Source organism: Pyrus communis, chromosome 6, assembly GCF_963583255.1.
Source record: "Pyrus communis chromosome 6, drPyrComm1.1, whole genome shotgun sequence".
Taxonomy (NCBI): Eukaryota; Viridiplantae; Streptophyta; class Magnoliopsida; order Rosales; family Rosaceae; genus Pyrus; species Pyrus communis.
In genome coordinates, this window is record NC_084808.1 from 9,296,079 (window position 1) to 9,319,813 (window position 23,735).

The 23,735-nt window shown below is 39.1% G+C and overlaps 2 protein-coding genes across 2 annotated transcripts; both read left to right on the forward strand.

Annotated features, from left to right (window-relative positions):
• Positions 1–2,503: 2,503 nt before the first annotated feature.
• LOC137736003 (uncharacterized) lies at positions 2,504–7,209 on the forward strand. Its single transcript, XM_068475354.1, has 13 exons — positions 2,504–2,757; positions 2,884–3,203; positions 3,482–3,548; positions 3,668–3,809; positions 3,896–4,356; positions 4,423–4,607; positions 5,022–5,203; positions 5,351–5,464; positions 5,636–5,711; positions 5,802–5,948; positions 6,472–6,530; positions 6,617–6,865; positions 7,084–7,209. The coding sequence occupies exons 1-13, from the start codon at positions 2,504–2,506 to the stop codon at positions 7,207–7,209; spliced, it is 2,382 nt and encodes a 793-aa protein (XP_068331455.1).
• Positions 7,210–13,853: 6,644 nt separating this feature from the next.
• LOC137736748 (zinc finger protein CONSTANS-LIKE 5-like) lies at positions 13,854–15,451 on the forward strand. Its single transcript, XM_068476002.1, has 2 exons — positions 13,854–14,741; positions 14,860–15,451. Exons 1-2 carry the CDS (start codon positions 13,854–13,856, stop codon positions 15,307–15,309), a joined length of 1,338 nt encoding a protein of 445 aa, XP_068332103.1. The 3' UTR covers positions 15,310–15,451.
• The last annotated feature ends 8,284 nt before the right edge of the window (positions 15,452–23,735 follow it).

The window sequence follows — 23,735 nt, forward strand, 5'->3', positions numbered from 1 at the left end:
CCAAAATCACAAAAAAAAAAAAAAAAAAAAAAAAAAGAAGATATTAGGCTTAATAACATTAGTAAATTTGCAACAGCCTGTCTCGAAATATTTGCATCGATGGTGTCAAATTACTAAAGTACCCTTGAATGTTTCTGGTGTCGTGTGGTTTTACTTTGGATGTGGACCATTTATGTTAAGTCCTATCATTTGGGAACCAATTAGGAACTTGGACTTAGGTTTTATTTTTATTTGTTTTTGGTTGGTGACTCAGCTGGATATCACACACACATAAACCCTTTTCATGTTGACCCTCTCTCTCTTTCCTCCCCCACGAACTGTCTCCCATTTTCATACAACTGTACGGATAAACCTCAAACCAACCCTTCTAATCGCAGATCGAGATCGTTGTTGGTGTTTCTGGACTCCTTGCAAGCTCAGTAGTTGATCCATACCTTTGGTTGGACGTGAAACCTTCGAAAACCCTAGTTTCTCGCGAGCTCTGATTTGGGTACTATTCATGCAATCATGATCGTGAAGTTTTTAGAAGTTTTTAAGCTTCTAGGGACCTTTAGAACATCTTCATGAAGCTTGGAGAACAAAAACGAAGTGTTTTAGATGTCGGGAAGTTGAGTTTGGCGAGTTTCAAGTTTAGCCGGATTTTCGTGGGCTTTTCCGACAAGATTTCGTTGGATTTAAGTCCTAAAAGTGATACGGTTTTGTTCTACTCATTGTAAGCTTCATTTTGGTACAAATTTCATGGACTTTGGTTGAGAAATGGAAAAGATATGAAGTTTTAAAGTTTTTCCAGAAATCGGCGAAAATTTAAGTTGCAGATTGCGGCGCTGACGGCAGCGGACGACAGCGACCGGCGAGGCTCACCGGAGAAGGAGATGAATATTCCGTCAGAGTTAACGGAATATTCTAACAGCGTCAGGTAACGCCGTTAACTTCTGTTAAGGTTTTAACGGAATATTCCTAACGGTAGTTCACTGTTCCGTTAGGGTTGGCCGCGTGTAGGGGTGCGTCTGGCCGTGCCTTGGCAGGCGCGTGGCGGAGCGTGGGTGGTCGGAAAATTTTTCAAAAAATATGGGGATGTTCGTGAGGTTAAGCAGATCACGTTGGTATATTCAATCACCCTATTTGAGCATTGTATAAGAAGTTGTTACCTAGTTTCGTTTATGTGCTTTAAATCAACGTTTATATAGTTGTTTCACTTATAGATGAGACCTATCATCAGGACGAGCGCAGTCAATCGAGGCTTGGGGGCTATGACCCTTCCACTTAGCAGTGGGTGGGCTTTTGGTTTTCCGTATATACCTATATACTTGAGATTTTTCCCATAAAATCGATTTAAATGAAATTATGTTTGAAATGCCATGCCTATTGATTTATGCTTAGACTATAAATTTGTATGATATGTGCATATTGTGATTTGACGCAGTGGATGCTCAGGTAAGTACCAGGTGAGTGGTAGATTGTTTATGTGAATTGTTGATTATGTGAGATGTGTTGAGAGTTCATAAACCTGCACCCCGATGTTAATGCTCCCGCCTAGAGTTAGGGCACAGTCCTTCACGTGACGTTCACCTCCTGCACCATATGCTCACCTTGGATCCAAGTTAGGTGCACAGTCCTGTCGTACAGACCACTATTGGTGGTTCCGACTCGTAGGTGACACGCGATTATTCGCACATTCTGCACGTGAACGTAGCATTTGATCGTATTTATTTACACCCAGTCCTGTCGTACAGACCACATTAGGTGGTTCCGACTCGTGTGCAGGCATATTTGTTGAGATTTGAATTTGAGTCGTACAGGTCACATTAGGTGACTCTGGCTAGATGGATGAGCTCTAGATTCAGCCGTATAGGTCACGTTAGGTGACTCCGGCTGACATATCATCTGCATTGATTTATATCACCTGGTTTACATGTTTTATGCTGAGATATTTGACATGGCATATATGTGGATGTTGCTAATTCGAGAATGGTTTCAATATATGTATGTATTCTATTTTCTAGGAAATTATACAGGTTTTACGACGAGGGGTCAAAACTTTTGAGAAATGAAATGATTTTAAAAAGCTTTGTTTTTACCCATTCACACTTTCTGTTTTGCACCCTTCCAGGTTCTAGTTAGGAGTGCTTTTTGGTGGCTTGCGAGGAATCCACGGCAATTCTGATAGATTATCACCATTGTATGGTCACCCTTGGGTGTTGTATAATTAGTTTTCGTCCCTGTTGGACTGCACTTAGGCTACTTATGCTCTGGTTGTGAATTCACACTTATTTCGTCTTGCACTTGTTCTTGTTTAGTGCTCTAGTTAGTTTGGTTTTTATTTATTTGCATTTCTTATATTATTATTGCTTCCGCACTGTGTACATGGCTATGTCACCCTCACGTGACGGCTAGCACGCATTGATTTTGGTTGGGGTGTGTCAGTTTGGTATTAGAGCCTAGGTTTGGCAGTTCTGTATATTTGGTGAATATTCTAATTATTTTGGTGCCTTCTGTCAGAACTATGTCACCTCGTAGAGAGCCACGTCGTTCAGCTGAGCCTAGTTTCCCCGATATAGCTCAGTTGGGGGAAGCTATAGCTCATGCTATTCAGTGTTCGCTTCGCCCTCCTCAGTGGACTCCTCTGGAGACTATGTATAACTTAAAGTTGGATAAGTTTGAGGGCCATGAAGGACATGAAGGGGCAGAGCGATGGCTCGAGCATCTTGAAAAGACTTTCCGAGTGATGCAAAGCCAAGGGAATCTTCCTTCTGAAAGGTGGGTCAAGATGACTACAGGCTTCTTAGGTCAAGAACCAGCATCCTAGTGGGAACATGAGGTTTATCATTTGACCCCAGAGGAAATTGCGAACTAGGAAGTGTTTAAAAGGTTGTTTCAAAAAAGATTTATTTCCCCTGAGTATATTGATCACAAGAAGCAAGAATTTACTCAATTGAGACAGGGGAAGATGACGGCGAATGAGTATTACAAGAGATTCACTGACTTGTCTCGTTATCATTTGGATGTTACTACTAATCCGGTTGAGATGCTTCGTTATTTCAGATTGGGTACTAAGAAAAAATGGCGTTCTATGGCGACCACTACTCCTTGTGCTTCTTATCAGGAATTCTATGAGATTTTGTTGAGGATTGAGGATTTAGAGAATATGCCTAGTGAGAGTGAGGAAGAAGAAAAGGACGAAAATCAGAAGAAAGATGATAAAGGTAAAGGTCAAGCATCTTAAGGACCTCGTAATACTCAGAGCTTTAAGCGAAGTGGAGCTAGTTCCAGTTCTTCCAGCGAGGGTTTTAGTGCCATTGGTTAGGGAAGATATGGTAGATTTTCTGAGGGTCTTAGATTCCAGAGACAGGGAGATACTAGTAGAGGAATGGCTTCCTTGTGCCGCAAATGTAACAATAGGCATTTTGGAGAGTGTAGGCAGGGCAGCAGTGGATGTTTTACATGTGGGCAGATGAGACATAGAGTTATAAGTTGTCCTCAGAATCAGCAGAGGCCTTAGCAGCCTTCATTGCCACTATCAGCGCCGATCCAACAAGTTTCAGGGTTTGGTAATTATGGTTAAATAGGTTGTGGTGGTGCTTACCATTATCAGGGTGACCCCGTTCCTTATGCTTTAGGTTAGTATCAGTATTCATTGGATCTTTATTATCAGAGTGGGTATCTTCAGTATTCTGGATGTTATACGCCATATCCTCCCATTCCAGCTGGTGGATCTCAGTGGTATCAGGGAGGACAGCCCCAGCAAAGAGAGATTGCTTCTAGTAGTGCAGGATCTTCAAGGCAATCTGGTCAGCCTAGTCAGGGGCAAGGTGTGCAGGGTCGAGGTGGTCAGACTAGCAGAGGTCATGGTGGACGATAGCAGACCGAATGGCGTATCCACAACATCACGTTGCAGGATGCTCAAAATAATCCTGACTTGATCATGGGTACATTAAATATCCTTGGTCATTTTGCTAGAGTATTGATTAATTGTGGTGCTGCGCATTTTGTCATTTCTCATACATTTGCTCAAGTGACGCAACCTCATCCTACACTTGTAGAGTATGATTTAGAGTTTGCTATGCCTAGAAGGGAGAGATGTTATGTTGATTGTGTATATCCAGGATGTCTAGTGATGGTGGAGGATATAGTTATGCCAGCTAACCTTATCCCGTTAGATATTGTTGATTTTGATGTGATTTTGGGCACAGATTGGTTGCATTATAATCGTGCCAATATAGATTGCTACGGGAAAACAGTTATAGATTGCTACAGGAAAACAGTTACTTTCCATCGTCCTGGATTACTTGAGGTTACTTTTATGGGTGAGCAGAGTGGGGTGAGGCATGACGTTATTTCCGCTATGAGAGCAAAAAGGTTATTATCAAAAGGTTGTTAGGGATATTTAGCTCATGTGGTGTTGAATGATGTTGCTCCTAGTAGTGTGGAGGATGCAATAGTAGTCAAGCATTTTCCTGATGATTTACCTGGATTGCCACCAGACCGAGATGTGGAGTTCACTATTGATTTGCTTCCAGGTACAAATCTTATATCTTTGACTCCTTATCAAATGGCTCCTGCTGAATTGAGGGAATTGAAAATTCAATTGCAGGAATTAGTTGATAAAGGTTTTATTCGGCCTAGTACTTCACCCTAGGGAGCTCTAGTGTTATTTGTGAGGAAGAAATATGGGACTTTGAGGCTATGCATTGATTATAGGCAATTGAATCGGGTAACAATTAAAAACCATTATCTATTGCAGCGTATTGATGATTTGTTTGATCAGCTTCGAGGTGCCTGTGTGTTTTCTAAGATTGATTTGAGGTCTGGTTATTACTAGTTGAAGATCAGCAATGAGGATGTCCCTAAGACAGCTTTCAAGACTCGTTATGGTCATTATGAGTTTTTGGTGATGCCATTCGAATTAACGAATGCACCAGCAACTTTTATGGATTTGATGAATCGAGTATTCCAACCATATTTAGACGGGTTTGTCATTGTCTTTATTGACGATATTCTGGTATACTTTAAGTCTAAATCAGAGCATGTTCGACATCTCACTTTGGTATTGAAAAGATTGAGGGAACACCAATTGTATGCTAAGTTTAGGAAATGCCAATTTTGGTTGGATCAAGTGGCATTTTTGGGACATGTTATATTCGCCCAAGGTATTCAGGTGGATCCTCAAAAGGTAACAGCGGTGGAACCTCGAACCGTCATTGAGGTATGGAGTTTTCTTGGCTTAGCATGATATTACAGATGGTTTGTTAAAGATTTTTCGATCGTTGCTTTGCCACTCACGAGGTTGACTAGAAAAGAGGTTAAATTTGAGTGGGATGATAATTGTGAGTAAAGTTTCCAGTAGTTGAAGTATTACCTCACTCATGGACCTATTTTAGCACTCCCAAATGATAGTGGTAATTTTGAGGTCTACAGTGATGCTTCCTTGAATGGTCTGGGATGTGTGCTGATGCAACATGGTAGGGTGATTGCTTATGCTTCACGACAATTAAAGCCTCATTAAAGGAATTACTCTACACATGATTTGGAGTTAGCAACCATCATTTTTGCCCTGAAGATTTGGAGACATTATCTTTATGGAGAAAAATGTAAGATTTTTACAGATCATAAGAGTCTTAAATATCTCTTGACTCAGAGGGATGTTAATCTTCGACAACAGAGATGGTTGGAACTGCTTAGTGATTATGATTGCACGATTGACTATCACCTTGGTCGTGCAAATGTGGTAGCTAATGCACTTAGCAGAAAATCTTAGTGTCGTATTAACGCTTTGTATGCTTGTCATGTTCCTCTTCTGGCAGACTTGAGATCAACTAGAGTGAAGTTAGGGGTAGAAGATCGGAAAGAAGCCTTACTTGCTAATTTTCAAGTTAGGCCAATTTTAATTGATCGTGTACTTGAAGCCCTAATGGATGATGAAGAAATCCAGGAGTTAATTGAAGCCAGAAGTTAGGGGAAAAAGAAAGATCTTAGAGTTTGGGAGACTGATGGCATGCTTATGTAGAAGGGTAGAATGTATGTGCCGAATAATTTGGAATTAAAGAAAGCAATTCTTGATGAAACGCATATTTCAGCTTATGCAATGCATCCTGGAGGTACTAAAATGTATCATACCATTCGACCATTTTATTATTGGCCGGGTATGAAAAGAGAAATTGCTGAGTATGTGAGTAGGTGTGCCATTTGTCAACAAGTTAAATCTGAAAGGAATAAGCCTTTTGGCTTGATGCAACCGCTTTCCGTTCCACAGTGGAAATGGAAAAACATTACTATGGATTTTGTGTACAATCTTCCTCATACACATAATGGTTATGAGGGCATTTGGGTGATAGTTGTTTGGCTTACTAAGTCAGGACATTTTATTCCAGTGAGAGAGAAGTATTTTTTAAGCCGATTAGCTGAATTATTCATATCGAAGATTGTGAAGTACCGTAGAGTTCCTGTTAGTATTGTCTCGGATCATAATCTCAGGTTTGCTTCTAAGTTCTCAGTGCCATTTCAGGAGGCTCTGGGATCGAGGTTACTTTATAGTACAACATATCATGCTCAGATAGATGGATAATTAGAGAGGACTATTCAGACGTTAGAGGATATGTTAAGATCTTTGGTATTGCAGTTTGGTGACACTTGGCATAAGCGGTTGGATTTAATGGAATTTGCCTACAACGATAGTTTTCATTCAAGTATTGGTAAGGCACCGTTTGAGGCACTTTATGGCAGGTCTTGTCGTACACCTTTGTGTTGGTCTGAGGTTGGCGATAAAGTTTTGGAGGGCCCTGAGATAGTGGAGGAGATTACTCAAAATATTCAAGTGATTAAGTCTAACCTGAAAGCGACCCAAGACCGATATGGTTCGGGAAGAAAGGTAAGCTAAGTCCTAGGTATATCGGACTATATCAGATCACCAAGTGAGTTGGTAAAGTTGCGTACAAGCTTGAATTGCTTTTGCATGATGTGTTCCATGTTTCCATGCTTCGTCATTATGTTTTGGATCTGTCGCATGTTATTCCTCGTCAACCTTTGGAAATTAATCCAGATTTGACTTATGATGAGGAGACAGTGACTATTCTGGATTGGAAATAGGTTCTGAGGAACAAGACTGTGAGATTAGTGAAAGTTTTGTGGAGAAATCACTCAATTGAGGAGGCTCCTTGGGAGACAGAGGACCGGATGAGAGAAATGTATCCACGCCTGTTTTATGATTACTAGTGGTTTGTTTGTTGTTGTTGTGTAATTTCGAGGACCAAATTTTCTTAAGGGGGTAGGTTGTGACAGCCCGTCCCAAAATATTTGTATCAATGGCGTGAAATTACTAAATTACCCTTGAATGTTTGTGGTGTCGTGTGGTTTTAATTTAGATGTGGACCATTTATGCTAAGTCTTATCATTTGGGAACCAATTAGGAACTTGGACTTAGGTTTTATTTTTATTTGTTTTTGGTTGGTGACTCAGCTGGACATCACACACACACAAACTCTTTTCTCATTGACCCTCTCTATCGGATTTTCTCCCATTTCCATACAACAGTACGGACAAACCTCAAACTAACCCTTCCAGTCGTAGATCAAGATCATTGTTGGTGTTTTCGAACTCCTTGCAAGCTCAGGAGTCGATCCATACCTTTGGATAGACGTGAAACCTTCGAAAACCCTAGTTTCTCGTGAGCTCCGATTTGGGTACTATTCATGCAATCGTCATCGTGGAGTTTTTAAGCTTCTAGGGACCTTTAGAACATTTTCATGAAGCTCAAAGAAGAAAAACAAAGTGTTTTGGACGTTGGGAAGTTGAGTTTGGCGAGTTTCAAGTTTGGCCGGATTTTGTGGGCTTTTCCGACAAGATTTCGTTGGATTTAAGTCCTTAAAGTGGTAAGGTTTTGTTCTACTCATTGTAAGCTTCATTTTGGTACAAATTTCATGGAATTTGGTTGAGGAATGGAAAAGATATGAAGTTTTAAATTTTTTCCAGAAACCAGCAAAAATTCAAGTTGCAGACGGCGGCGCTAACCGTGGCAACCGGCAAGGCTCGCCGAAGAAGGAGACGAATATTTCGTCAAAGTTGACGGAATATTCTTAACTGCGTCAGGTAACGTCGTTAACTTCTGTTAAGGTTTTAACGGAATATTCCTAACGGCAGTTAACTGTTCCGTTAGGGTTGGCCGCACGTGGGGGCACGTCTAGCCATGCCTTGGCCGATGCGTGGGTGGTCGAAATTTTTTTCTAAAAATATGGGGATGTTCGTGAGGTTGAGTAGATCACGTTGGTATATTCAATCACCCCATTTGAGCATTGTATGAGAAGTTATTACCTAGTTTCATTTATGTGCTTTAAATTAACGTTTATATAGTTGTTTCGCATATAGGTGAGACCTATCCTCAGGACGAGCGTAGTCAATTGAGGCTTGGGGGCTACGACCCTTCCACATACCAGTGAGTGGCCTTTTGGTTTTCCTTATATACCTATATACTTGATATTTTTCCCAGAAAATCGATTTAAATGAAATTATGTTTGAAATGCCATGCCTATTGATTTATGCTTAGACTATAAATTTGTATGATATGTGCATATTGTGATTTGACGTGGTGGACACTCAGGTAAGTACCAGGTGAGTGGTAGATTGTTTATGTGAATTGTTGATTATGTGAGATGTGTTGAGAGCTCGTAAACCTGCACCCCGATGTTAGTGCTTCAACCCAGAGTTAGGGCACAGTCCTTCACGTGATGTTCACCTCCCGCACCATACGCTCACCTTGGATCCAAGTTAGGTGCACAGTCCTATCGTACAGACCACTATAGGTAGTTACGACTTGTAGGTGACCCACGATTATTCGCACATTCTTCACGTGAACGTAGCACTTGATCTTATTTATTTACACCCAATCCTGTCGTACAAACCACTTTAGGTGGTTTCGACTCGTGTGCAGGTGACTCCGGCTAAATGGATGTGCTCTAGATTCAGCTGTACAGGTCACATTAGGTGACTCCAGGTAACATATCATTTGCAATGATTTATATCACCTGGCTTACAAGTTTTATGTTGAGATATTTGACATGGCATATATGTGGATGTTGCTAATTTGAGAATGGTTTCAATATATGTATGTATTCTATTTTCTTGGAAATTATACAGGTTTTACGGTGAAGGGTTAGAACTTTTGAGAAATGAAATGATTTTGAAAAGCTTTGTTTTTGCCCACTCACACTTTCTGTTTTGCGCCCTTCCAGGTTCTAGTTAGGAGTGCTTTTTGGTGGCTTGTGAGGAATCCACGGCAGCTCTGACAAATTATCACCATTGTATGGTCACCCTTGGGTGTTGTATAATTAGTTTTCGTCCTACTGGACCGCACTTAGGCTACTTATGCTCTGGTTGTGAATTCACACTTATTTCATCTTGCACTTGTTCTTGTTTAGTGCTTTAGTTAGTTTGGTTTTTATTTAGTCGCATTTCTTATATTATTATTGCTGGACATGGCTACGTCACCCTCACGTGATGGCCAGCACGCCTTGATTTTGGTCGGGGTGTGTCAAAATTTCTTCGATTAAACTTGATATGGATACATTTTAAAATCAAAGTAAAAAGAATGTACCCATATAAGTTTAAAAATGGATTAGAAAAAAAAATTGAATAGATTTTATATAAAAAATTGTACATTTTACATATAACAAATTGGTATATTTAAGAATGAGTACATTTTAAGATTACAAAGTTTTACATGAATGGGTACATATAATTAGTATGGGTACATTTAGCAAAATAAAAAGTACAAATAAAAAAAAATATGGGTACAAATACAAATAAACTTTAAAAAATATGGGCAGAAAAAGAAATTATTATATGGGTACAAATTAAAACTGAAAAAAAAATTGGTACAAATTAAAAAGAATTACAAATTAGAAATGGGTACAAACTAAAACTAAAAATATATGATAAAAAATTTAGTCATAAATATAAATATACTAATTGTAACATTTTTAACATTAAATGAATATATTTAGAAATAAAAAAATATTTTATTATTGAAATAATTAATTATGTTATTAATACCCAAGGACCTTGTGACATCCCACATCGCCCAGGGGAGTGATCCTTAAATGTATATTCCCATCCCTACCTAGCATGAGGCCTTTTGGGAGTTCACTGGCTTTGGGTTCCATTGGAACTCCGAAGTTAAGCGAGTAGCGTGCGAGAGCAATCCCATGATGGGTGACCCACTGGGAAATTGCTCGTGAGTTCCCAAAAACAAAACCGTGAGGGTGTGCCGGGGGCCCAAAGCGGACAATATCGTGCTATGGTGGAGTTGGGCCCAGGAAGTGGTCCCGCCCGGGCCGGGATGTGATATCCCACATCGCCCAGGGGAGTGATCCTTAAATGTATATTCTCATCCCTACCTAGCATGAGGCCTTTTGGGAGCTCACTGGCTTTGGGTTCCATTGGAACTCCGAAGTTAAGCGAGTAGCGTGCGAGAACATTCCCATGATGGGTGACCCATCGGGAAGTTCTCGTGTGAGTTCCCAAAAACAAAACCGTCAGGGCGTGGTCGGGGCCCAAAGCGGACAATATTGTGCTACAGTGGTGGAGTGGGGCTCGGGTTGCGGCGGGGGCCCGGGCCGGGATGTGACAGACCTTGATCAAAAATTGAAAATGAATAGGATTTTAATCAATGAAGTAGCAAAAGGAAGGATGAGAACCTAATTTCTCCAATCCTTAACATTCTTTAATTAAAACCTTAATAGTATTCAAAGTTTGATCAAGGTCCCTTGACTTTGTACACCTCATTATATTATAGTTTTGACATTAATTGTTTGATATTTTATGAGATTTATAATCCTATAAATTTAAAATCCCTCATTATAATACTATTAGAAACGGTTACAACAAAAAAATTCAAACCTTTTGATTGAATAAATGGATAAAAACTATGTAAAAATAAGAAATAATAAATGGCAAAAGAATGTCTCCATAGTGTTAAAAAAATGGGTACATTTCACATTGTTTGGACCTAAAATTATTGGGTTGGGCCGAGTATGGAATTGTTCTCAGCCCAGAAGCTCTGTTTGAGGATTTCTACAAATCAGCCGGTTCATGGGCCGTCTAACTAAAAGTCGGCCAAACCCTGTTTGGAAAAGAATATTCCAGATGAATAAGAAGTAGGTGGGCCCTATTGCGAAGCAGATGAATGAAGTGGTTAAGTCCTGATGCAGTAAGGATTCTCTGCCGGATAAGGGTACCGAAAAGTGGAAGTGAATGTGGCCTAGTAAGAGGTTGAATTCAAAATCCTAATAGAAGTGGGATTGGCCGAGATAAGATTGAATGGGGTAAGGAGTCCTAGTTCGAGTATGGTTAGGATTAGGTTTTGCTGCTATAAATAGAGAAATGAGGGTGCAATTCAGGGACCTCCAATTCAACACACAATTTTCGTGTGCAAAACCTCTCAAACATCTTGAAATTTTTTATTTTCCTTTTCCCGCCAACACATCTTCAGTTTGGATAAACAGCACTGTGAAGGCAACCGGCGAACACCATCAGTTTGGATAAACAGTACTGTTGCCGTATAATCAGTCAACTGATGAGCACCTTAAGTTTGGATAAACAACACTGCGTCGAGGCCGACTGGTTATCTATCCAAGTCTCGATCGAGAAGGGTTTCCGAATCCTTATTGGCAGAGGTCATCTTATTAGCCTTCTCGGCGAAGTGAAGTGTTACGAGTTACAACATTCGGCGTATTGAACGCTGAGTGATTTTATGATTGGATACTCACAAATGAGTTTCAGAGTTCGGCATTCTGACGGCTGAACCACATTTACCATCAAGACATACATTACCTTTGAATACTTGTGTCCGTACAGTCTGGTGTCGATTCGACGTGCTTATACTCTCACGAATATAATCACTGTGACCGAATCCGATGCCGACGATTTGTGAACTTCGCAAAACTAGCAGCCTTGTCTTCAGGCTCGAGAATCCAAAGGCCGAGATTTGTTCCTTCCTCGGCCACAGTCGCAAGATAAAGAAGTTAGTAACGCACTCAACGCAACATCAACAAATTTTATTCCTTGGCCGACGAGTTGGCACGCCCCGCATTCAACTGAAGGACGTAGTTAGCTTATTAGTTACTCGGCCTGCACACCATGTAGGCTTTGTAATTTTTAGGGTCAACACACACATAACAAAGTGGTACATTAATAAAGAAGAATGGGTACATTATAAACAAATTAGGGTACAAATAAAAGATTAAAAATTATGAGTACAAATGAATTTTTAAAAATATAGGCGCTAAAAGAAATTAATACATGGGTACCATATGTAATTTTTCTATCTTTGATTAAATATACAATGTCGCGTGACGGTATACACATGGGTACAAACACAAATAAAACTTTAAAAGATATGGGCACAAAAAGAAACTAATATATGGGTACAAATTAAAAATGAAAAGAAAATTGGTACAAATTAAAAAATATTTGCAAATTAAAAATAGGTACTAACTAAAAATAAAAATATATGATAAAAAATTTAGCCATAAATATAAATATACTAATTGTAACATTTTCAACACTAAAGGAATATATTTAAAAATAAAAATATTTTATTATTCAAATAATTAATGATATTATTAATACCCAAGAACCTTGATAAAAAATTCAAAATGAATAAGATTTTAATTAATGGAGTAACAAAATGAAGGATGTGAACCTAATTTTCCCTTTAGAAAATACTTCTAAAACAAGAAGAAGAATTTCATGTTGAAAAGCAGCCAATTAAGCTCTTACCCGTTGCAATGGGCGCTATTAATTATTCCTTGTATCTGCAGTCTGTCTTTCCTTAAGGTTCGATTTTCTGCATAAATGGGTGTTAATTATTCAATTAAATCTAATTTGGAAAAGAAAAGAAAGAAATATAAACAAACTTGGAAGGACGCGTTTTACATAAATCTCCAACCGGACCTGATTCAAGTTTCATGCTTTCATGGAATTAAATTAACAACACCCCTCTTCGTATAGTTTTTATTTTATTTTTTAGTACAACAATATATTTTACACTAAAATGAGGAGAAGTTCATTTAAACCACATAATTGAGAACCTTATTTGGTATCGAGTTCGTCATCCATGAGATTCGAACTTAATACCTCATACTTATAAGTAAAGAGGAATACTATTAAACCGTAGTACTGAGTGACCCTTTTCATATATTTAAGAAAACTAATTTTTCATAAAGAAAATTTTCTCCCATTTTAAGCGTGAATCAAACAGCGTTGCTAGTTTGCTCACATTATATTACATGTTTAACTAATGTATTAACATACTCTAAAATGTAAACTCGTCACCCATCTAGATACATTATTACGCAAACTAAAAATATTGAATTATAATTTAACAAACCATATTTTAAATCTCGAGTAACAATACATAGCAGCAAAAATGATGTTCTTATTATCTAGTTATACCATTACTTGTACTATCTTCCTAATAAATATGGAATTCACATACGTTAACGGACTTTACCTTTATCAAAGCGATGATATAAGTAATAGCATAACTGAATGAATTACCGTGCCAAGTTTTTTAAATAATGCTCTCTTATTGGCTCATCGACACTGCAGCTCCAACGGGGTCCCAGCCTTCCTGGTCGGCACAGACACATGACAACTACTCACCATCGATTATTATTTAAAAAATATTTAATCATTTTATTATCGTATTATGTATTAATATCCTGTAATAACACCAGGGATCAATTACCAAACTTTCTCCTATGATATTTTTGCGTGGTTGAAATTCACCCACGTGTAGCCCTCTCACTGGTCAACACCAGATTTTCCCTCTCACTGGATAGATAACATCAGCACTCGCCATTATGCCTCTGAGAACACACCTACAATTCTACTCGCTTCTCTCTAACAGAAGCTACACGCATTCGCTAGCAAAGTTACTCCCCTCCGACGTCGTTTTGAGGATATACATGGGGCTCCAAGACCGGTGGACTGCCGCAGCTGTCGGCTTAGTCGACAAGCCCTGCGACTCCTGCAAGACCTCGGCGGCGGCCTTGTTCTGCCGAGCCCACTTGGCCTTTCTCTGCCTGGCCTGCGACTCCAGGATCCACCCCGCCAACAAGCTCACCACACGCCACAAGCGAGTCTGGATGTGCGGGGTCTGCGAGCAGGCCCCAGCCGCCGTCACCTGCAAGGCCGACGCCGCCGCTCTCTGCGTCAGCTGCGACGCTGACATCCACTCGGCTAACCCCCTCGCCCGCCGCCACGAGCGGGTCCCGGTCGAGCCTTTTTACGACTCCGCCGAGTCTATCATCGTCAAGTCAACAACAACTGGCCCGTCATCCACCGCCGCGGCCCACAACTATCTCGTCCCAAACGGCGACGTTGTATTTAACACTAAAGACATTGAAAACGACGCCGCGTCGAGCTGGCTGATCCCTAAGCCGAATTTCAACTCGAAGCTCCATATGGATATCGCTCCGGACATCCTAAAGTCCTCCGATGATCTCATCTTCCCCGAAATGGATTCGCTGCTGGAGTTCGATTACCCTACCTCAATACACAATATTTCGGGTTCAGGTGCGAGTAAGGACAGCGTTGTTCCGGTTCAACCCGACCCGATTCCATCGCCATCGTTCAACATGAACTACAACTTTTCGGGTCCCGCCGATCACAACTGCTTCGACCTGGACTTTTGCAGAAGCAAGCTCTCTTCTTCCTTCAGCTATCCGACTCAGTCCCTCAGTCAAAGCGTACGTTATCCGAATTAAATTAAACTATCTTCCTCCGATGTCTCGGTGCAAAATTTGACATTTTCCCGAAATTCCGGAACTGTGTACTAACTATTGTGGATATTTACGTGCTTTTCAGGTTTCGTCCTCTTCCTTAGATGCCGGAGTTGTTCCCGATGGGAACTCCCTCTCCGATATACCGTATCTCTTCGGCCGAAACACCAGCAGCAACGGTTCGGAACCGGGAGATATATCCTACTCTTTCGGCCCAAAAGCCAGCAACAAGGTTTCGGAAGCCGGCGTACCGGTCTCGGCAACTCCTGCGAGTCAACCAGCGACTCAGCTCTGCGGACTCGACGGGGAGGCTAGGGTATTGAGATACAGACAGAAGAGGAAGAACCGCAAGTTCCAGAAAACAATCCGATATGCTTCGCGGAAGGCGTATGCCGAAACTCGTCCGAGGATCAAGGGTCGGTTCGCGAAACGCGACAAAACCGAAACCGAGACCGAGGTGGGGGATCGCATCTATTGCTCCGGGCCGGGCATTTATATTCCGGACCCACAATTCGGCGTCGTTCCGACGTTTTGACAATTGGGGATTATCTATTTTATTTTAGAGTGTGGTGTAATGATTGGTCAGCCGTGATTTATCGTTTTCGTTTTTTAACTTTTGAATGTTTTCATCGGTCTTTGTAAGTCTCTTTCATTTAAATTTGATGCAAGTCAGTAAAGTCTCTCTCTCTCTCTCTCTGTCCGCTTTCGTTTTCACCCGAAGAAAAATTTAATAAAATAAAAATAAAATTATCTGTCAAGGATCTGTTTCTGAATTCCGATTGTTTGGCAAAACCCTCACCTACTTTTTGTTTACATACTTTATTGAGCAGGCCAGGAATTGTTGTAATCTAAAATAATGTCTGGTGGGTAAACCATTTTTCCTTTTTTAAAAAAAAAAAGGAAAAAAAAAAAAAAAGACAATGTCCAATGGAGATGGCTAAATGTTTAAAAATAAAAAAAATAACATGATCTGCCAAAAAAATTCATCGACAACCTACAATAGGACTACAATTCTATAGAGCTCATAATACCGTTATTTGGTGAAAGGGGCATCAAGCTAGCCAAATGTAACCCCACATTTTAGCCCTTTTTCGGAGTCTAGTTCAATTGCAATAATTAATTCAAATTCAACAGCTAGATTAAAATATATAATGGTAGTTTAATCATATTAACCAATAAATTTAAAGTATAAACTTAAAACTAATACATTATTATTAAGGAGGCTATATTTTATCTTTGGGTTAAAGATGGTCTAATATGTGTTTGTGAGGGTGATCGTGTGTGTACGAATTTTACAGTCATTTTATTCACATGAGTCAAAACTTTAGATTTCTTCCGACTAAGCGTATAAAAATAATACTACATCAAATGCTTATAAAGAATTTATGTTAATTACTCTTATATTGCAAACTAGTTTTCTAGTGCAACTTTAATTTCTTTCTTGTTGTATCTGAGAACGTTAACTCATGTGTTGACCATAACCGTCTATTGACCATAATTGTCCATATGATCTTCCATCACTCAATATGTATTGTTCACATATTAAGCTTAAATAAACACACGTGAAACGAGCGTGAACCGAATGTCAAGGACATTTCTTGTGGCTGAGGATATCAAAACCCATCTGGCAATGCATCTGCGAGGTTGTTTCCACATTTTGCAGGTTTGGTAGCCAATCCGGTAATCCTTCTCAGTTTCTGCCCAACTAAGATTCTAGATTTAGCTTCAATTCTATTCAACTTTGAAGTATTTATTGATATTTGAGGTAAAATCTGCAAAATCTAAAACATATCAGAAGGAATTAATGATATGTTCCTCCCTCCTTCCCTTGTTTTTAGGATTGAAATATTTTCTTCCTACCAAGCTAATGTTAAACGACAAAACAAATTTATTGCACCACGTTAAACAATTCAATATGGATGCTACGGAGACCATATGATGTGCCAAGCGGTGTGTATATGTCACGTCAATTAATGAATTTGTTTCATTGATTGTTGATTGTATGTATCATTGCCATATGAGATGATACGTCAATGTGATATAAATATGTGGCTTGGTATGACAAACATGACTCAAGATGTAACTTTTTTTGGAATATTCATTAATCATTTCACCAAACAATGTCACAATCGAAGTCGTTAATTATCTTAATCATCGTTTAAAGATCGTCTCTAGAAGTAGAGATGAGTTTAGCCCAATTAGCTAGAGCAATGTTCTTCCTTTTTTGCAACCAAATTTGAATCTTCATGGCGCTTAATTTAGACTAATTTAAATTAGATTGTCACTTGTATTAACAAAATAAAAAATTTATCTCTAGAAAACTTCATTCAATTTAAAAACCGTTTAGTCATCCATATAAATTAAAAATAAATTGATGGTTCATGGTGATAATATTACGTTTTACATAGCCATTGATGTAGTTATATATTTATATCGCTTAATACGGTAGAAACAAGGAATTTAGCTTCAATTTCTCTTTTGGTTCATAGTGAGACCCTAGCTAGTTCCACAATTTGTTGACAAGGTCATGAATTTGGAAAATTATTGGTGATTGATGCCTTTAAGGGAAAGGGATTCCTAGTTTTTTAGTTGTGGAGCCCACATCATATCAAACTTTAATGATCCAAACATCTATTTTTCAAGTTGTATCTCATAGATCATCCTTTCAAAATATTTGCCAAATCGGAAATATTTGAGACATCTAATTGGGTCTAAAGAAATTAACGAACACTTTTTCTATAAGAAAAAAAAATTAAATTTCATTGTGATAATTAAATAGACAAATAATTTTTTAATTGAATTGAATTTTTGCAAGGATAATCTATGAATTTAGACTTACAAAATAGACGGTTCGAATCATTGAAGTTCGATATCGAGTGAGTCCCACAACTAATCCCTATTTTTAAGAAAACATGAAAATTCCTTTGCGTAAAGTGCCTGCATAAGCGATTAGGGATGAAAATTTTTCCCGAAAATCCCAAACCAAACCAAAAAAATCTCGATCCCATACCGAAAAATTCCCAAACCGATAATACCAAAAATTTTGGGATTCATACTGAACCGATCCCAAACCTTTTGGTACATGAATCAGGATTACATATTCAATGGTTCGGGAATCTTGAACCGAACATACAATATATATGTATATTTATTTTGGTTTCATGCATATTGAATGTTGAATTTAAGTAATTTGACAGTAGACTATATTAGAAAAAGAAGTATGAAATTAAGTAGTTTAGAACTTTAGAACGTCAATTTGACTTAGTAAGAATGATTTGGTATTTCAATTGATAATAGATAAAAAACCTAAATTTCAATTAATATGAAATTGGGCAACAAAATTTAAGCCAAATGCCCAAATTTTAGCCCACAACCTGAAACTCTCAAATTTATTCCCAAAAGCCCAAAAGTCTAAAACCTAAAACGCAATCCCGATCCATCCCGAAGACCAAAAACATTTCGGGAATCCTGAAAATTAGGAATACCGAAATTTTAGTTTGGGATTGGTCTTCAAATTCTCGTCCCGAAAATTTTGATTTTGGGATTCGAAATCCCATTTTCAATTTGGGATCCCACACCGAACCACCCCTATAAGTGATATATGAGAAGATAATAAAAATTCGTTTGACCTTAATATTAAATTGCAACATCCTACATGCGGCAAATCCTAATAATTTTGGAAGGAAATGGATCATCTTCGGATCTTTTCCATCTAATCCTCTTCATCAAATAATCCGGACCTTTGAAATTTGATCCAAAGACTAAAGTTATTATAACTTTTAGAATAAGCCTTCCTGTTTTTTGCCCTTTGATCAAATTTCAAGGCCCAAATTATTTGATGAGGAGGATTAGGTGGAAAGTAATTGGCTAATTTCCATACATCTGTGATTGGATTGCTATCCGAGTTGCTAATATCCCATGTGCACATGCATCAAAGTGGAGCTGCAGTGTACATAATTAAGTGAGCCCAGTCTCATCCCATCACATGCCGCACCGGCCCACGCCATCCCCCATGGGCTATCCCCTGTCTTGCTGTTTTACTGTTCCATCAAATCTGTGGACCATGCCCACATAATCACAAACATGTCTTGGTCCACTATATTGAATTCATGGTCAATGCTCTTCGGGCTGGTTTGGTATTATTGTGCTTTGAAAAAAAAAAAATTGTTTCTACTGTGTTATTAGAATAAGTTTATTTTTGCTGCTTCATGTTTTCAATTTTTTTTCACCAAAAAATGTGAAAATAAGTTGTTTTTAAATGTTTACCAAACACCTTTTTTAATTCAGTTTTTTTTATAGTCACTTTTTATAAAAGTACCTCAGTACGAAACTAGTACTTCATCCGGGTCAGGTTCATCCGATTTAACTGGTTTGATCTTCGGGTTAGCAACTTCTCATTTTTTTGGCTGAAGAAAAACACCTAATAGTCATTTCCTAACCGTAAGGACAAAAAGCAAAGCAACATGTAATCTTAACCAAAATCAAGGCCTGCCAGTACTTGACAAGTAGTACAAATGACGCTCTTATAAATCACGCACTGAATAGTGAGATTTGAATAGTGACGTTGTTAAGAAAGAGCGATGGGGTTGATGGGGTTTAGGAGTATTGGATTTAGTGAAATTATGATATCATGTCAAATGAAGAAGTGGAAAAATTCTTCCTTGCTATGTAACATTAAATGCTATGAGTATTAGATGATCTAGATTGGTTTGGATTATTATTTTTATTATGGTTCCGTGAGTCAAGATCATCCAATGCTCATACATGAAATTTGAACTGAAAAAATGAACTGAAAAAGAATGTGGAGAAAGAAGGGGAGTAGGAGGGGAAGACAGAGATTTCATGTTTTACAAAAGAATTACGTACAAACCAATCATATCGTTTGGTAATTACGCTTCTCTTTGCTATTATAAATACCAAATAGAGGTATTAGTCAATTTCCTCTTTGGACTTGTAACCTTTGCAAATTTACCTCCTAAACATTTATTTTAGTCAACTACCCCCTAAACTTTTCTTAATAGCCGATTACCACACCGTTGTTATATTTCCAACCTTTCCATTCTTTTTTCCGTTACAATGTATCCGTGCCAAACACATGCTTCACAAAAGAGGGTAGAAAGGTAATATCACCTCTCATCACTTTCTATCTTTCTTCACTCTGATTGTCAGTTTCTTCCTTCCCTTTAAAGCAAGTCCACTTATTTTTAGAGGGCAAGGGTAATGCAGTAGAAGTGCCCTTACGATTCACTCTAAACTGTAATTGACTGTGTTTAAGTCCACTAGTTTATGAAGGGCAAGGATAAGGGCGATTACTATTCACAGTGTATCGACCCAAAAATTAAATCGGAAGCTAGTCACGGTGATTGCCCAAAACAAAGCTATGGTTAATCTTTACTTTATTAACCACAATAAATTTATTTCGGTTACTTTATGGCTGCATCTAACCTTCTTGTTAGACTGCCTATGTACCCTCAAACGAGATCAAGTCATTCGTAGTTCATCGTCATATTTAAATCATTTATCCCTTAAATATTCAAGTGGTGGACGTTTACGATACTATATTCAAAAAATTGAATCACATTAAACAAATAACAAATATGAAATCAGAATATCGAAATAAGCATTAAATGTCAAAATCGGCCGACTGGCCGCGTATTGCCGTAGGTAATAGGTTCCGGCGAACGGAAACCAGAAATTTCCGACCAACTATAAAATTTACCAAATTTTATAGAATTGTAGAACAAAACAAGGAGAAACTTTTTTATACCTGGGATGAAGTCCAATTTGGCCGAAAAATACCTGAAATCGCCTTTGATCCGTTGGAAACCCTAAAGTAGGTGTCCTTCGATTCGTCGAATTTGCTGCTCCGCCACCCCCAAACTTGTTTGGGCTTTGTTCCTAGCCTCAAGAGGAGTTGAGCAAAGGTGGTGATCGAGGTGGTGTTTGCAGAAACAACGGATCGCCGCCATGCACCCACGAAGCCCGTCGATGCGTTTTTTCCACGAAACTTAGGCAAAATTCGGTTGGTAAAGTGGAAATGGAATATGAGAGGTCGGGGATGAGTTTCCAGGTGGTGGCTTGGTACAATTCTCTAGAAAATGACCAAATAAATCATCTAATTTCATGGCTACAGTCGGATCGGGTTACGCAGGACATGGGTCAAGGGGGATCTAATTCCCTCCCTCTCTCTTCCCTCATTTCCCTCATTTCCTTTCCTTCCAATTAGGCACCTACGCTCTCATTTCCCTCCTTTCTCTTCTCCTCTCTCCATCATAACCACAAATGTGGCACCTCGGATAGTTGCTTCAGGCTTCTAGTTAAATGATCAAATGACCATTTTACCCTTACCTTTTCTCATTAATATCTCCTTCATTATAACTCCGTTTAGCGAACAATTTTGGCCTACGCACTCGTAGGATCGACCTCTATCCAAATACGCCAAGAAGTACGACGAAGCATATAAGGATAAAATATGTCCTCGTATAATTTTGTTTGGCCAACTAGGAGCATTTTTGTCTTTTTCACTTATGGAACAAATATAAATGCGTCGTAACTCTGAATATGACTACAAAATAATTTGTTTAATAATAAAATCAGGAACAAAATCTTCCATTTCCCCCCATTTGAATTTCATAACTAAATCATATATTTAAAAATAATCAGGGTATTACATTCGACCCTCTTTCACTCTTAGGTCATCAAAATCATCCATGGAATTTGCATTCACTCTCTTGACAGTGAGTAATTCACAATACACATATATATTTCACATGAATGCACCATTATTCATATTACTTATGAAATAATGCAATATAAACAAAGAGCTTAAGAATATAACATTCTGCATGGTAGGATCATTTGCTCTGGTACCACTTTGTAACGACCCAAAAATTAAATTGGAAGCTAGTCACAGTGATAGGCTAAAACAAAGCTATGGTTAAACTTTACTCTATTAACCACAATAAATTTATTTTGGTTACTTTATGGCTGCATCTAACCTTCTTATTAGATTACCTACGTACCCTCAAATAGGTCAAGGCATTCGTAGTTCACAGTCATATTTAAATCATTTATCCCTTAAATTTTAAGAATGATTACGATACTAGATTCAAACAATCAAATCACTTCAAACGAATAAAAAATATGAAATAAGAATATCGAAATTAGCTTAAAATCGCAAAGTCGGCCAATTGGCCATACGCCGCCACAAATGGCGGTTTCCGGGGAACGGAAACCAGAATTTCCAACCAACTTTAAAATTTACCAAATTTTACATAATTGTAGAACAAAACAAGGAAAAAAAAAAATTTCACACCGAGGCCAAGGTCCAATTTGATCCATTGGAAACCCTAAAGATGGTGTTTTTCGATTCGTCGAATCCACTGCTCCACTGCCCCCAAACTTGTTTGGGCTTTTTTCCTGGCCTCAAGACGAGTTGAGCAACGGTGGTGATCGATGATGGTGTTTGTGAAAACGGCCAATCGCCGCCGTGCACCCACAAAGCATGTCGAAGCATTTGTCCACGAAACGTAGGCCAAATTCCGTTGGTTTTTGGGTGGAAATGGAATAGGAGAGGTAGGGATGAGTTTTCAGTTGGTGGCTTGGTGCAATTCGCCGATTGTGGGATTTCTTGGCTACAGTCGGGTCAGGACGGGTTGCGCATGAAACGGGGTCAAGGGGGATCTGGTGCCCTCTTTCTCTCTTCCATCCTTACCTTTCCTTCCCATTCGGCACCCACTCTCTCTTTTCCCTCCTTTCTCTTCTCATCTCTCCATCATAGCCGCACATGTGGCACCCTAGATGGCTGTTCCAACCTTCTAGGTAAATGATCAAAGGACCATTTTGCCCTTACCTTTTATTGTTAATATCTCATTCGTTATAACTTCATATGGCAAATGTTTTTCGCCTACGCACTTGTAGGATCGATCTCTATCCAAATATGCCGAGAAAGATGACGAAGCATATAAGGATAAAATACCTCCTCGTATAATTCTGTTTAGCGGGCATTTTCATCTTTTTCACTTATCAAACAAATATACGCTGTAAATATAAATGTGTCGTAACTCCGAATACGACAACAAAATACTTTGTTTAATAATAAAATCCAAGAACGGGATCTTTCATTTCACCCCATTTGAATTTCATAACTAAATCATATATTTAAGAATAATCAGGCTATTACACATAGGTCCACCAGTTTGGCAAGGACAATTGGCCTCAAGTGGGTTTAAGGAGATTGTAGTAAAAATAAAGGGTGCATTTTTGCTCACCACCCTCAAGTGGTGGTAATGCTCACCATTCTATTTATCACAGTTGTATGAGTTTAAATTTGAGGTTTCTATCTGTCCACTACACAGATCTCTAAATTTGAACTCATCAAAAAGTGATAAATATGGTGGGGAACATCACTGTCACATCCCGGCCCGGGGCGGATCACTTCCCGGGCCCGCTCCACCACCGTAGCACGATATTGTCCGCTTTGGGCTTACCATTCCCTCACGGTTTTGTTTTTGGGAACTCAAGAGCAACTTCCCAGTGGCTCACCCATCATGGGATTGCTCTCGTGCGCTACCCGCTTAACTTCGGAGTTCCTACGGAACCCGAAGCCTGTGAGTTCCCAAAAGGCCTCGTGCTAGGTAGAGATGGGAATATACATATAAGGATCACACCTCTAGGCGATGTGGGATGTCACAATCCACCCCCTAGGGGCCCGACGTCCTTGTCGGCACACCACGACCAGGGTTAGGCTTTGATACCAAATTGTCACATCCCGGCCCGGGGTGGATCACTTCCCGGGCCTGCTCCACCACCGTAGCACGATATTGTCTGCTTTGGGCTTACCATTCCCTCACGGTTTTGTTTTTGGGAACTCACGAGCAACTTCCCAGTGGGTCACCCATCATGGGATTGCTCTCGTGCCCTACTCGCTTAACTTCGGAGTTCCTACGGAACCCGAAGACA